Source organism: Sapajus apella, unplaced genomic scaffold (genome assembly GCF_009761245.1).
Source record: "Sapajus apella isolate SASKATOON/1434 unplaced genomic scaffold, GSC_monkey_1.0 scaffold53, whole genome shotgun sequence".
In the NCBI taxonomy this organism is placed as follows: Eukaryota; Metazoa; Chordata; class Mammalia; order Primates; family Cebidae; genus Sapajus; species Sapajus apella.
Genome location: NW_022436993.1, coordinates 10,999,486 through 11,015,248, shown reverse-complemented (window position 1 = coordinate 11,015,248; position 15,763 = coordinate 10,999,486). Strand labels below are relative to the sequence as shown.

Here is a 15,763-nt window from a genome sequence, read left to right as displayed (position 1 = left end):
CTGGTTCAAGCAATTCTCCTGTCTCAGCCTCCCAAGTAGCTGGGATTACAGGTGTGCACCACCACACCTAGCTAATTTTTGTATTTTTTTAAGTAGAGTCCGAGTTTCACCATGTTGGTCAGGCTGGTCTCGAACCCCTGACCTCGTGATCTGCCCGCCTCAGCCTCTCAAAGTGCTGGGATTACAGGCATGAGCCACCGCGCCAAGCTTGTCACTGTTTTCTAATAATGGAGAATCATTTAGGATAATCTAAACACTCTGTGTGTGTGTGTGTACATGCGTATGTATGTGTGTGTGTATATGCATGCGTGTGTGTGTGTGAGAGTGTGTATTTAAATTAACTTTAGGGGAGAGCTCTTAAATAGCTACTATGTTATGGTAGAGTTGACAGTCGAAGAAGTGTGGCCATCAGGTAACCTGGGATCACAGATGTGCTTTGACATTTTCTTTTCTTTCTTTCTTTTTTTCTTTTTTTTTGAGACAGAATCTTGCTCTGTCGCCATGCAGGAATGCAGTGGCATGATCTCGGCTCACTGCAACCTCCTCCTGTGTTCAAGCAATTCCCCTGCCTCAGCTTCCTGAGTAGCTGGGACTGCAGGCATGTGCCACCACCACACCCAGCTAGTTTTTGTATTTTAGTAGAGATGGGATTTCACCATGTTGGCCAGCGTGGTCTCGATCTTCTGACCTTGTGATCCATCCACCACCGCCTCCCAAAGTGCTGGGATTACAGGCGTGAGCCACCACGCATGACCAACGTTTTCCAGCTGTGGATCTTTGGGCAAGTCACTAATCTTTCTAAGCTTCAGTGTCCTCATTGATGAGGATATGAAGTGGACTTCCCTCATAGGGTAGTTGTAAGGACTAAAGGAAATAATCCTCATAAAATAGTTAGAAAAGTGGCTGGTACACAGTAAGGATTCTGCAAATGTGGCTATCACTGGTAGTTGCATATACTAACATCTGTTAAAATATTTCGTGCCATAGTTTGTTACTATACTTTAAAAATACACAACAGGCAATTTAGACTTCCTAAAATCTTGGGCAGAAAGTCACTATATAGCATACAGTAATTCCTTGGAATTCATCAATTTAATGTTTGCAAGTTTGCTATTTGCCGAGAATCCAAAGGTCTGTACTGTGGCATGAGATGTGGAAGCTGGTTCAGAGGTACAACCCGCTGGAGAGTAGGTCGGGCCTATCACCCTAGCTCCACTCTCACCATGGACTTACACGCTTACATTCTTGTTTTCACATACATGGTGACCCTTAGGAGGTTAAACTGTCATGTTATTTAGGGAAGAGTGTATGTCAGGTCTTAGTAGACTTCCCTCTGGGGAGTCACTAAGTTATCGATCAGGGTGTAGCCTTCATACATTTTCCCAAACATTTCATGAAATTTAATGAGGGCTCAGCTTAAGTACTTTAGGATGCCTCCTTTTTTCACTCACCTCCAGGGACTGCTTGCCAGGAAGCATTGAAGCCTCTCCCATTTACAGATAAGTCAGTCTTGAATCGAATTGCTAGCTCATTTCCAGTGCTGGAGATTTGCATGGGGTTCTCAGGTGATCTCTGGGTACACAATTGGGCTATTCTAGGAGAGTGGAAATCAGGGCCTCCATAGATCTAACATGGAATGTAGGGAAAAAAACTTAAAAAGATATTTTAAGCAATTACACACCCTTCCCCTTGCCTCATGTTAACCCCTGGCTCCTTGGGTTCTATGACAATTAGAGATTGAAATCTCAGCCTCCCTGGGTGTGGATGCACTGATGCCCTATAAACTTGAGCTGAGTTTTCAGAGGCACTCCCTCTGCCTTAGGAACACACACGTTCAATCACCCACGAAACGACTGCTTGTTTCATCAGCCAGGATTGCAGAGGACGACAGTATAGATTATTCCAGAATCTTTCCTATCTCCTCTTTTTGTTAATTTCATGTCTTCATGAGATTTCCTGCTTTCTCAAACAGAAACATGGCAGATCATACAGTATTAAGTCTGGTTTTCTGAATTTTGGGGGACATTTAAGAAAAGAATAAATGTCTGATTTTCTAACTCTTATAGGCACATATGATTAGTCTTAGCATAAAGACATTGTGTTATGAAAGTTCAGTTTACTGAAGGCTACCAATATCTAAGTTATATTTTTAGGAAGTTGCACCTACCCTGCAAACTCAATGTTTTCTAAAACCACACACATAGACTATAACGCACATGCTTCTTCAGGAGTGGAAATACTAGCTCTCTGGGTGTGTTTTGGAGCCTAAGGAAGGGAATGCTATGCACCTTCCCTGTGCCTGCTTCCAGCACACCCACGCCCAGAAACCTGACCAGGTGCACCGTGCTTTTCTGCTGAGGGATTGCCCTAGACTCTGCCTTAGTCTCTAGATGGCTCCTTCAGATACAGACAGGAGACAGGGAAATACCGGGTAGAAGAGGGCAGTTGCCTGGCAAAGGCCCCACCCCCAAGCCTGGAAACCCATGACCCTGAATGGGGACAGGCACTTCTGTTTTCACGCGCAAATGTCACCTTTTGGCCTGCCATGTCCCCATATCCTATTGTGATATTGTGCTGGCCTAGAGCCAGAACCGGAGCAAAACTATTTTATAAAATGCAAAACTGTTTTTAGATAAGTTGAAATGGCTGCCCCATTCTCCTTACAATAACTACTGTCCTTGGCCTCTGTAAATAGGACTGCAGTTTGTTCTTCAAAACTATGTAAAGCTGCTTACCTTTTCTTATCAGTAACTGCTCTCTGTGGCCCTAATATGACAGGCAAGCAGTCCTAACCCATGCCATCTTGGCTCCTGTGGCTTGTAATAAGTAACTAAGGTCTGTGATTTCCACCTTAACCAGATAATGTGTAAACAAATGTTTATCTTGACTTCTGTAAACGACTTAAGTAACAAACGGAATGACAAAAGTCCCCTTGGCCCTTGGAATGTCCGGAGACCCCCACCCTCATCTCTGCCCAGGAGGTAATTTACAGAATCCACTAGCCCTCGGAATGTCTGAAGCCTTTTCATCCCCATCCCCGCCCCTCACCCCCACTCCCAAGGTGGTTTTTCGGGTATAAAAAATCGTGGCACCCTCCTGTTGCCACCACAGGTTGGAGAGACGTGAGTCCTCTGTGGTCGCCGGCATAATAAAATGACCCTGCAAATCTGGCATACTTTTGTCTTGTGATAACTTTCTACATTCGGTCAAATACAACACTATACCCATATAAACCTCCAACCTCAGGCTCCATGAGCAGATGAGCAGATGAACAGAAGAGCAGAGGAACAGAAGAGCAGAGGAGGAGAATGAGACAGAAGAAGCAGCAAATGAACACTGAGAGGAGCTTGGCTGGGGATACTCGGATAGGAGATCATCCATGGGACAGTCAAACTTCAGGGGGATGATCATCTTCCCACTCCATCCCCTTTCCAGCTTCCCATCCGTCCCACTGACAGCTACCTCTATTACCCAATACAATCCCCGCATTCACCATCCTTCAAGTCCATGTGTGACCTAATTCTTTCTGGATGCTGGACAAGATCCCAGGTACCAAGAGGCACTGAGCTGGTTAACGCTTAAGCCATTGGTGGAAGGCAGAGCTAAAAGAACCCTGTAGCATGCCCTTGGGGGCTTTGAGAGTCACAGGCATCCACCGTTAGACCTTGCCATGGAGAGCATCTTGCCTGGGTTCCTGCATTTGCCAGTGTGCATGCTCCCCCTCCCGTAAAGGATTTGAGGGCACCACAGCTAAACAGATGAGCCACACTCCTGTCACACGACCTGCGGGTGGGTGATCAGGGAACTTTCCCCTTTCACTTCTAGATCGATCATACATGACTTCAGACCACCTAGGCTCCTCCAAATCTGCCAAACTGTCTGTCTGACTAATCCAATACCCCAGTGACATAGTCCTCTGGAAAGGATTCTCTTTGGCTCGCACAGGGCATCTTGCAGTCAAGGATAGCCCAGGCCAGGCCTCCAGGAGGCCTCACAGATGGGTTTCTCAGTCTCCTCTGCGTCCTGCTTATCTCCTGTATATATGTGTGGAACTGGGAGGGGTGGCGAAGGGAGGATGAAAATCAAATAGAAGATGCTGATACCTCATCTTCAGGTCTTTTCAAACTTCAATTTGTAAAAGAAAGACCATCTTTGGAGACGGTTTTCAGGGACACTGGTATCTGAGACCTTCACAACTGCAGACTTAGTCCTCATGTACAGGCACTCAGGGCCAGAGCCAGGAAGGCATCTCTCAGTGGGATCTGGGTGCAACACCTTCCCACCCTCCCTCTGTGCCTTTCCTGCCCCCATTCCTCAGCACCCCCGGCCCTTGCCCACCCTCAAGGCCCACTGCTGACTGATAGGAAAATCACTCAAGTGTTCTCTGGGGAGAGGGAGTGAGAACAAGAAGCCTGCTTTGGGGTGGAGTGTGTGATTTGAATGTATAATGATTTCTTTGTCTGATTAATTCCCCCCAGCCATCCAGGAAAGGCCAAAATGAATGAAACTGCTGTTTCACAGAGGGCTGAGCACAAGGACAGTAATTGCAAAGGAATGAAGCAGACCAACTGCTTCAGGCATATTTTTATTAGGAGGAGCTGATGTTTGTGCACTTCCCCCAAGTCCATCCAAAGCAGGACTTTAGGAAGAGCCCTGTGTGGCCCCTGTTGCATACACATATGCAAATGGCAGAAGCAAACTTGCTTGGTGCATAGAGCTAGCTTTCTTTCCCATTTTCAAGATCTCCGCACCCCCTTGGCTAGGGCACAGTCCTCAGAGCATGAAACTGACAGCATGTGCTCCCAATCACCCAAGCCCAATTAATAACACATATTTGGAGAGACCACTGAGCCCAAGTGGTAAGTTCTAACAAAGAAAACTTGCACATCAGCAAAATATTCTTTGTTTTCTCTGCTCATACATCCCCTTGAGATCACAAGCATAATGGGTATGAGTTGGCTGGACCTAGAAGCCTGTAGAAGAATGAACACTGCCACTTTGGACATTATTTGCTTCCCTTCTTGCAAGGCTGAGCTCACAAAAGCCCATCGCAGAGAGGCCAGGCCGAGCTAACTGTCCACACCAAGCAATTGTCTTCGTTTACTGCTCCAAGGAGTGGATTTCCTTTTCTGCCTGATGCCAGTTCAGAATCTCTCTAAAGAGCTTTTAAAGAGATTAAAGTAAAATCAGACGGAGTGTTTCCATGACTGAAACAATGGTCCTCTGGCTTCCACAAATAAAACTGATAGTTAGCACATGACTCTTCAAAAGAAAGAAAAGCTGGAAAAAATTTCAGGGCATGGTTCATTCAACTACAGCATATGACTAAACTCTGGAGGCAAAAGAAGTGGTCTGATGATCAGAGATTTAAAAATGTGTTTTAGGGAACGCTCAGGATGAAGAACATTTCAAAGCCTATGGTTTTAATCTGTTTTGAACGTTTCTTTCTGCTCTGTTGGCTCCATTTATTGTTGCAATCAAGTCAGCATTCCAGGGTTATGAGTAACCAAACAGCTGCTGCTTTTTGCAATGAGCCACTTTCTGGACACTGATTTTTGAGGGGAAAAATGGCTTCTGAATAAATTTTGCGAAACACAGATAAGCCCACTATTTACTAACAGTAAGGCCCCACCTGACTACACTCAGGTGCAGGCTGAGAAAGTCAGCAAAGTTTTGAAAAAATCACATACCCCCCCATGGGTAACAGACTTTAAACCCACCACTAACATGTAATCAGCAGCTAGGGAGGGATGAAAAAAACCATTCCACTGCCATTAGCCCAAATTTATCACAACATTTTCCAAATGAGTTGAGCATTTGCAGAAAAGCAAAACAAGGCTTTTGAATAAAATGTCAGAGGGTTGCTCATTTCAAGTTTCAGAAAAAAAACTGTCCCCAAATATTTAAGGGCCTCCAAATCAGTCCCCCAAATCCTGCTTTTGGTGGAACATGGGAGGCCACTGCTTACCACAAGCGGTGCCATGCCAGCTTATCATAATAAAAATAAGCTCCAAGCACACTGTGCATCTTATCACAGCCATTTCTGTGAGGCACAGGGCTCTCCTTGGAAGCTGCTTCTGCCTGGAGTCCCTGATTTTATCCCTCAGGCCCCAGGCCTGCTTGCAGGGAACAGACCCTGTCTCTACTTTTTCCTGTAATGGGTGTGACAAAACCCGAAACACAATGAGCCCATTTACATTTTGCCAAGTGGGCAATAATCACATGCACTTTGGAGTATGAAAATAAAGGGTTTGGAACACTGCACATAGCTGTGGAAGATCTGCCGCCAGCCCTTTGTAAGTGATAAGGGGTTTTATGCAACCAAGCAATATCCTTGCTGGTTAGTGAGGCCATCTGAACATTCCGCACGTGGACACTCGTCCTTCTAGCTGTGAGTGTGAATTTCAGGAGGCACCCTGTTTCTCCTCTGAGATGGAGTCACGACTTGGCAGCAGTCCCTCCATGAAGACTTACCAGTTCTATCTGATTTCATTTGCTGTAGCTCTATCATCAGACAATAGTAGTTTATTATTAGCAAACTACTGTAGAGCTACAGTAAATAAAATCAGAGATATAAATGGTAAATCTTTTAGAGCTACTAAAAGTAATTCCTAGCAACTCTCACTGAGGGGATGACTTTAGAACTCCATTTCTTTTCAAGATAAGAACTTGTTTTAAAATTAAAGTTTTTGTTAAAGTTTCCTGTAAAGTCCATACTACTCGTATCGACCTCTTGCACCCTGCACCCATCTGCGGTCTCAGGGTTTACTGGAGTGTTGAGCAGTGACTGGCTTCAGTTATTAGCTCTTCCACTCCCCGTCCATGTGGTCATGGAGAAGACCATTAAACTTTTTGACCCTTGGCTGTGGCCACTGTAAAAATGGGAATACAATTCCCCTCTTACCTCATGGAACAATTTAATGTTTAAATGAGAACATGGAGGTAAAAATTCCTTTGTAAAATACCCTAAATGTGCATTATTAATGCTGTGTCAATCAGAGACTTTGACGCTTTCATTCATTCCACAAACACTGATTGAGTGTTTACTATTTTTCAGGTACTCTGTGGAGCTGGGAATGCAGCAGTAAAACAAAGCAAACAAACATCTAGCCTTTTGGGATTTAGGTTCTACTGGATGTAGAATCCCTGTCATGCTGTGCCACAGCAGTCCCTAGAGCTGAGGTGATAGGATTTTGTGTGTATTTGGAAGACATTAAAGTTTGCAGACAGGTCAAAGTTCAAAGTTCTAAACTTTATATATATACACACACACACACACATATATACATATGTATATATACGTATGCATTACATATACACAAACATGTAGCATATTACATAATTATGTAGTGTATTATATACTTACATTATAATCTATTATACTTATTGTGATTATTATAATTTATAATGTAAGTAAACAATATGCTATATAATTATGTAATACATTACATATATTTGGGACATCTATATATGTTATATAATTATATAAAACTATTACATAGATAATATAATTATATAGTATGCTATTTAATTATAACAAATTATATTTATATGTTATAAACTATAACAAAATATTTAAAAAATATATTAAAATACACACACACAGATGCACACGCACACACACACACATATTCTAATGACTAATTTCCTGCAATTAAAAATTGATTATAATAAACTTTTGGGCCCAAGATTCTCAAAGACTATTTTAATGATCCAAGACACACCTTTTGCAGCAGTGCTGGAAAAGTCTTCATCTTCCAATGCTTCCTGCTACCTTGGTGGCCACTGTTTCACAAAAGCCCTCTGCGGCAGATGGCCCTGGCCCCTTGAAGAGCAGTGGCCGCTCTGGCAGGCCGTCCCTATGCTTGTCAGTGCCCATTCTCTATGCTCCGACACAAGAATGCACTTTCTGAGGGAGCTTCCTGGGGCTGCAAGTGTGAGGCGTTGGCCATCCCAAGCGCAATCCTTACCAGTGGGAACCAGAGTTGGGGGACCAGTGCCTCCGCTGCTGCCGTTCAGAGAGTCCCAGCAGATGGAGCCCAAGTTGCCCCCAGGGGCTCCCTCTGCTGGCTCCCTCTCCTCCCTTCCTTCACTCATTCTGTCCTGGGCTCCTGCTTCCTGGCATCACCTCCTAACTCAGCTGTAGCCAGGGCCCCCAGGCATTGCTTCAGAGAAACCTGAACTACATATTAATCCCAGGTCTACCAAATTGTCACCAAAGGGCTGATGCTCATTAAAATGTCTAAGAATAGAACTCTGCTGACTACTAGAAGGAATCTGGAATCTTGGCAGAGTGATTTCCTGTTCTACCCCAAATTTTGGAATGTGCTGAAAAAACCATCTCACTTCCTACCTCCAAGACATCAAAGTTGCATCTTGCATGATACTCCACGTCGAAGTCATGGATGGTGAGCTGAACGCTACTCCCGGGGGCCGTCCTTATGTACCAGATACACTCCTTGTTGGGTGGATACCTGTTGGGGTACCCAGGGCTGCTGAAGGAGCCTGTGGCACCAGACAGCTCCCCACCACAACCTGTTAAAACAGCAAGGCTCAGTCAGTTCAAAGTGGGCAGCAGCCAGTGGAAGATGATTCATAAATTCAACTCACGGAAAGGTAATCAAAAATATACAATGCCTAATTTAGGAGAAAACCATTAAGTTATAACAAAGTTATAATATGCAATTATAAAACAATGAGAAAAATACCATGGCTACAACTTATTAAGTTTATCCTTTCCAAAAAAAAACATGGATTATATATAATTTGGTATAATAATGCTTGATCCTTTTTCTTCCCATATCAAATCTGTGTACTTTTTAAAACAATGTCACTCTAGGCCAGATGTGATAGCTCATGTCTGTCATCCCAGCACTTTGGGAGGCTGAGGCAGGTGGATCATGAGGTCAGGAGATCAAGACCATCCTGGTCAACCTGGTGAAACACCGTCTCCACTAAAATACAAAAAATTAGCCAGGTGCGGTGGTACATGCCTGTAGTCCCAGCTACTCTGGAGGCTGAGGCAGGGGAATTGCTTGATCCCAGGAAGCGGAGGTTGCAGTGAGCTGAGACTGTGTCACTGCTCTCCAACCTGGCGACAGAGAAAGACTCTGTCTCAAAAAAAAAAAATTTCAGATTTTCTTTATTATAATAAGGTAAGAATTACATAAGATAGTATGAAGTACTACAGACCGTGTGAGCCATGGTCGTGAACTTCACATTCCTGGGTCTTCAGTGTCCTTACACTAATACATTATTGCACAGTCCCGTGCAGATCTAAGAACTAGAATTTTAAGTGCTAAAAATCCTTGGCTTTGTACCAGAGACTGTAGGAAATAAACAAGTAAATGCTACAGGTCCTAAGTCAGGAAACTTACATTTAAAAAAAATACAATGGTTATATAAAAATCCAACCAAGGAAAAAGACAATGGCATGTGTTTATGACTGTTTATATGTCATGCCTTAGAAAGCGATTCAGGCAGACCATGACAATAAATAATGAAATGCTGTAGTCTGTGGCACACAGCAGAATAATGCTGCCTTTCACTGAGTGCTCATATGGGCTTTCCATGTACTTTTTGTTTCAGTACTCATAATGATCACATGAGGTAGTTACTATTAGAATCCATTTCTTACATGAGCAAATCAGTGCAAACACAGGTACGGTGGATTTCCCAAGGTTAACTGATGCTAGGACACAATGGAGGTGATCTGGTTGTATCCTAGTACTGCATTACTGTACTCCACAGGCTCTCACATAGTTTGCAGGAATTCAGACAGAGATTTCAGTAGGGAGAGGAAGAGAAAACTGTGCAGAAGAGGTAAAATTTGAGGAAGGCTTATAAGAGGCAAAATTAGAAAAGAACTTAAAATCATGTTGTTTTCTAACAGCAATTTTTGGTGATTAACAAAATGTTTTTTGTTCTGTTAACATTTCTGGGCCTCTGTGTTTTTTTTTGGAATATTCTTTATTGATTGGTAAATTCTTTCAATTACCTTCTCTTATTCTTCATCAGGCCTTTTCATGTTTAAAAACAACAGCGCCTCCTTACTTCATTATGAGTATATGCATTTTTCACCTGAAATTACCGTGACTTCAAACGTAAAACACTAAGTCTGAGATCTTGTCTATCCACTCTATGCAAATTCCTCCTGTACAGTGAGCTACAAGAAAAGCTTTTGAAAGTTAATAAGTCAAAAAAAAAAAAAATTCTCCCTACAGAATTCCCCACTTTGCTGAGAAACACTGAGAATTTTCTAAGAACCTTGATTCAGTAAAGAAATCTGACTCTAGCTCAAAGTACCACCATCTTCTCGACTTCTCAGTCTCCATGCACTTGAAAACCTCTGTGTTTCCAGACTTTAAATATATTGCACAGAGCAATATCTTCCCTGTGTCCTATAAAGTTCCCACTTATATTTCTGAAGCCTACAAAAAAAACTTTAAAATTAGATGTGCTGATGTTTATAGACTATGGTGAATTCTAGAAAAACACAAGTACCGTAAAAAATGAGAAAATATTTGAACTACTACAACAACACATGCCAAATATTCCTGAAGCCAAAATCACCACAGATTGTCCATATCCCCTGAACCATGCCATAGCCCCAGGGAGCACAGGACATTCTATAACATGATGCTTCCTGAGTGCTGCAACACAGAAGCTCATGTAAATTGTGTTAAGATGCACCACCTTTTACTCAAATACACTGTAGGTAAGCAAAGCCTGTTATTCCAATTTTTTTCTGTACTTGAATTTTCAACTCAGATGGTTCTTTATATCAGTGGTATCAAATAAAGTATCCAGTGGAAAAAATCTCAAGGAAAATAACTTTATGGGCACATGATGTGAAAGATAAGAAGGAAATGAAAGCTTAGATAGCTCATTTCTGCATTTTTATTTAGTGTTAGTTCATCAGCCAATCTGTTTCCATTTTTTTTTTAAATCATAGTTGATTCATCTAAAACTCTAACATTTTTCCATTGTCTTTTCCAATTGTTTTAGGTTTCCTTGTGAATTCCTTTACAAATAACAGGATACTAATATCCTTCGATTAGTCACTGTAAACTGTAAATGCCAAAAATCAGATTCTTGGCATTCAGTAATGTTTTAATGTTTTAAAAAATTACAGTACAGTTATATGGACCCACAGTGTATTTTTTTCCGATATTTGAAGCAAATAATAAACAAGGTTTGTTTAATAAACAAAGCAAAGTTTTATTTTTAAGTATATCTTGTTCTATTCTCATTAATAGCACCTGTGGATTTTTTTTTTAAAGAAACTTCCTTCCTTCCCTCTTCCCTCCTTCCTTCCTTCCCTTCTCTCTCTCTGTTTCTTATTTTCTTTCTTTCTTTTTTTTTTTTTTTTTTTTTTTTTTTTAGAGATGGGTTTCACCATGTTGGTCAGGCTGGTCTGGAACTCCTGACATTAGGTGATCTACCCTCCTTGGCGGCTCAAAGTGCTAGGATTACAGGTGTGAGCCACTGTGCCTGGCCAAGAAATTTCAATTTTATAAGTGATAGTCTGTCAGGGAAAATATTGTATGGTTATGAGAAAGAGAGAAAGAAACTGTTAGGGCTTGAAAACTCTGAAGTTTTCTTTCTCCTTCATGTTCTCACTACCACTGATGTTTAACATATATCAAAAGGTAACATTTGATTTAAAAGTTGACAGCAAATGCAAAATATAATAGATTAATTTAGTGGTACTTTTTGGTCAAAATTGTACTAGGAGGTAAACTTAATTCTAATAATTATGGTAGAAACTTAACTCTCGTTGTATTTCTAAAATTTGAACGAGATAAAATAGCTTCCCAATTCCATTTATTTATTCATTCATTCACTCATAAGTGTTTATTGAGCATCTGCCCATAATACAAGCAGTGCTAGAGAAGCCAAGTGTATTGAATGTCTCTTGAAAAAAAAGACATTTATAGACATAAAAAGTGCTATTACCCACGTCTTCTTGCAAATTATTAAACGCTTTTTGCTTTTCCTTCAGTTTACAAAGAGTAATTTCAACAAGTTTCGATTAGAAGAAAACGATCTACATTTTATTCTATCTTTTACGTATTAAGCGCTGGTAAATTACAAATAAGAATGAATAACGCATCATGCCATTACCAGTCATATTTGTGATTCAGGATGCATGACAGAGGGATCACAGGCAGGGATGGGAAAAACAGATGGAGAACACACAAGTCTGGAGATGAAAGAAGTTATATCAACCAATAGCCATCAGGAAATAACACAGGCAGGGATGTTCAGACCACCAACATCCTTGCCATCATCCAGTTACCTGTCTGACTGAATGAACAATAAAATGTAAAAGAAATAGAGAATTTTTAAAACTGGACATTCGTAATCTAAAATAGATGACAATGATTTAGAAAAGTCTGAAGAAGATAAGAAAAGTTATAAAGAAGATAACTTAAAGATGAAAATGCCATCCGTGTGTGGTAGTTCATGCCTGTAATCCCAGCAGTTGGGAGGCCGAGGCAGGGAGATCATCTGAGATCAGGAGTTAGAGACCAGCCTGTCTAACATGGTGAAACCCCATTTCTTCTAAAAACGCAAAACTTAGCCTGGTGTGGTGGTACGCGCCTGTAATTCCAGCTACTAGGGAGGCTGACGCAGGAGAATTGCTTGAACCCAGGAGGTGGAAGTTGCGATAAGCCAAGATTGGGCCACCGCACTCCAGCCTGGGAGACAGAGCAAGACTCCTTCTCAAAAATAAAAAAGATGAAAATACTAAGAAGGAAGAGGACAGTGACATGAAGAATAAAGAGTTTTGAGAGAAATAGACACAGTGGTTCTTTGATGCTTTAGTAAGAGAAAGTTTTCATAGAGTAGACATGATTTTAAAACTTCTTAATTGGCATGTTAGATTGCAAAGCTTTTGGAAATGTTATAGTGTAACAGAGGAAACATGGGCTGTGGCTTCAGATAAATGAGTTCCAAAACTGGCTGTGATAGTTATTAGATAAGTAATCTAGCCTTTTCAATCTTCAGTTATTTCATCTATAGCTGTATGAATACTTAATTCCTAGGATTGTTACATATAATAAATGAAAAAAAATCCAAGGATTTTAGCCAACTGTTATACATATCATAATCCTTCTATATCGGCTGTGTATTCTAACTTTACTTTTTTTTTTTTTTTTAACTTTTTTCTTTTGAAACAGGGTCTTGCTATATTGCCCAGGCTGGTCTTGAACTCCTGAGTTCAAGTGGTGGTACGCGCCTGTAATTCCAGCTACTAAGGAGGCTGACGCAGCAAGACCTCCCAAAGTGCTGGTATGAGGTTAGGAATTCAAGACTAGCCTGGGCAATAGAGCAAGCCCCTGTTTCAAAAGAAAAAAGTCCAACATGGTGAAACCCTGTCTCTACTAAAAATGCAAAAACTAGCCGAGCGTGGTGGTGTGCAGTTATGAGCCCCCATACCTGGCCCTGTTTTGTATCTTAACAAGACTTTATCCCCAGATACAAGACAAAGACTTGGAGCTAGAAGAAGAATTACTGGCTAAAAAGCCATCATGAATGGCTAGAGGGGAGGTAAGAAATCGGTTGTTCATTAAGCTGCACAAAATTTTTTTAAAAGACAATCCATATTTGTATGGTACTTCAGTTCTCAAAGTGCTTTTATTTTATTTGAATTATTTTCATTCGAAGTGCATTATTTTACTTGAAATTAACCATGACAACATGAGGCAGGCAACAATGATAATGTCAGGCCCATTGTAGCAGGTGAGCAAAGTGAGGTTCAAGAAAGCTGTGGAACTTCTATCACTTAGTGAATGGCAGATGTGGGTGCAGAACCCTATTCTGACACCAACCCTCCCCCTCCCCGGCCTCCACTTCTGTGTTCTCTCTCCCCTATGCCTTGCCGAGAACTTCAGCTCAAAGGCACTGAACTAAGGATGTTGAACACTACCCTCATTACTGTCCTGTCCCTCCAGTGAAGACAGTCACCATAGCAACCTGGAAATGTAAACAAAGCAAAAATCTTTTAATTGACTTTGAGGCAAAATCTAACAGAATACATCATTAGACATCAGCTGAACTGCAATAAAATAACGCCCTGAAGAGAATCCTATGTTTTTCCGTTTTAAAGAGTTAATCTTTATAAAAGTTTTAGTACTGGTGACTGATCATCTGTTTGACTTGATTTTCCTCCAGACTCCTGGTCATCAGCTGAAAGGAAGTGCTTGCTTTATCTGCAGGAAGCATATTGATCTACTGAACTCATAACAACCATGAGCTACAAGCTGTGGCTAAACCTGGTTACTTGTATAGATAATGTAAAATACTTTCATAAAAGAACTTTACTAATATTGTTTTGGCTCTTGTCCAAACAAGCCATGAGTTATAAAATTCCAGCACTGAAACATTTAATAATAATCTCCTATGTAGGTACTATCTTTAAGTTCGTATCTGTGTGTTTTTAACAAGAGCTTTAATAAAAGCAAACCAGCAATGAAACAGCTAAATGGAATCTGAGACACAAAACTTAAAAAGTAAAGGCCGCATTGCTCTCCGACTGCACAAATCCAGTCACTGCTTTGCACCAGAAACTATATGCCATAAACCGATGGCATCAGGAGGAATGACAGCTCGAAACTGACATAGCTAAAGTCCAAGGAGGATGAGAGAAAAGGAAGAAAGAAGGGACCCAACACAGACACCCTCACACCCTTATCCTTTCATTCCTAAAGGAAATGCCTGATAAATCAGCAGTTGCTGTTAAAGCCAAAAGCCAATGTACAGTAAAAGAGAATGAAATTTTAAATATAATTAATGATGATGTTCACATACTTCATTAAAATGGTCAATTTATATTTTAATAGTTTTTTCTATAACTTAAAAATAAAAACTCTTTTTCTTTTATAAGACCTTGAGATGTGCCTCACTGGTGAGGATGGTTTGCCTTCATTGCGTAAAAAGGTAGCTTGTGGGCCAGGCGTGATGGCTCATACCTGTAATCCCAGCATCTTGGGAGGCCGAGGTGGGTGGGTCACAAGGTCAACAGATCGAGACCATCCTGGCCAACATGGTGAAACTCTGTCTATACTAAAAACACAAAAAATTAGCTGGGCATGGTGACACGTGCCTATAGCCCCAGCTACTCAGAAGATTGAGGCAGGAGAATCGCTTGAACACGGGAGGTGGAAGTTGCAGTGAGCCGAGATCATGCCAGTGTACTCCAGCCTGGCAACAGAGCGAGACTCAATCTCAAAAAACAAACAAACAAAAAACAAAAAACAAAGGCAGCTTGTGTAGGGAGGGAGGGCAGAGAGAAACTGCCAGCAAGGACTCTTTTGGTAAGGCAGGTGTGATGTGAATTGGTAACTAAGTGCTCAAATCTGGGGAAGGCCCAATCCAAGGCAAGGTGAACTATTTCCTGGAGTGAGCATACAGGCCTCACTTCTGATATATCTGTGAAACATAAAATCATGTAAAATGACCAAAGCTGTCCAAAGGTGACTGGCATGTAATGAGAACCACAAAAAGTCAGTAATTCCTGGTTTGATGTTACCAGTTAATTGACCAACATTTCACAGGGGTATGGCCAAGTGATAGGCATCTGTCTTACTGGGTCACTAGTCCTCTTTGAACACAAGGCCAAGCGTGGAGGAGCTCCTCAGATTCATAAGGACATGAAGCATTTGCAGATGAATTTTCTAGGGGATTTGGTGAGTTTGCATGTATTCTGTGAGGATAGGGACACAAACTGGAGTGATCACAAGATGAAATCAGAGAA

The 15,763-nt window shown here is 41.4% G+C and overlaps 1 protein-coding gene across 1 annotated transcript in view; it reads right to left on the bottom strand.

Annotated features, from left to right (window-relative positions):
* CUBN (cubilin) overlaps positions 1 to 15,763 on the bottom strand; it is a 287,868-nt gene that overhangs the window by 149,560 nt on the left and 122,545 nt on the right. The window contains exons 29-30 of the mRNA XM_032244141.1: positions 8,354 to 8,535; positions 1,452 to 1,626 (exon numbers count right to left, since the gene is read on the bottom strand). Coding sequence (XP_032100032.1) covers positions 1,452 to 1,626; positions 8,354 to 8,535 — 357 coding nt within the window. The remainder of the gene's footprint in view (positions 1 to 1,451; positions 1,627 to 8,353; positions 8,536 to 15,763) is intronic.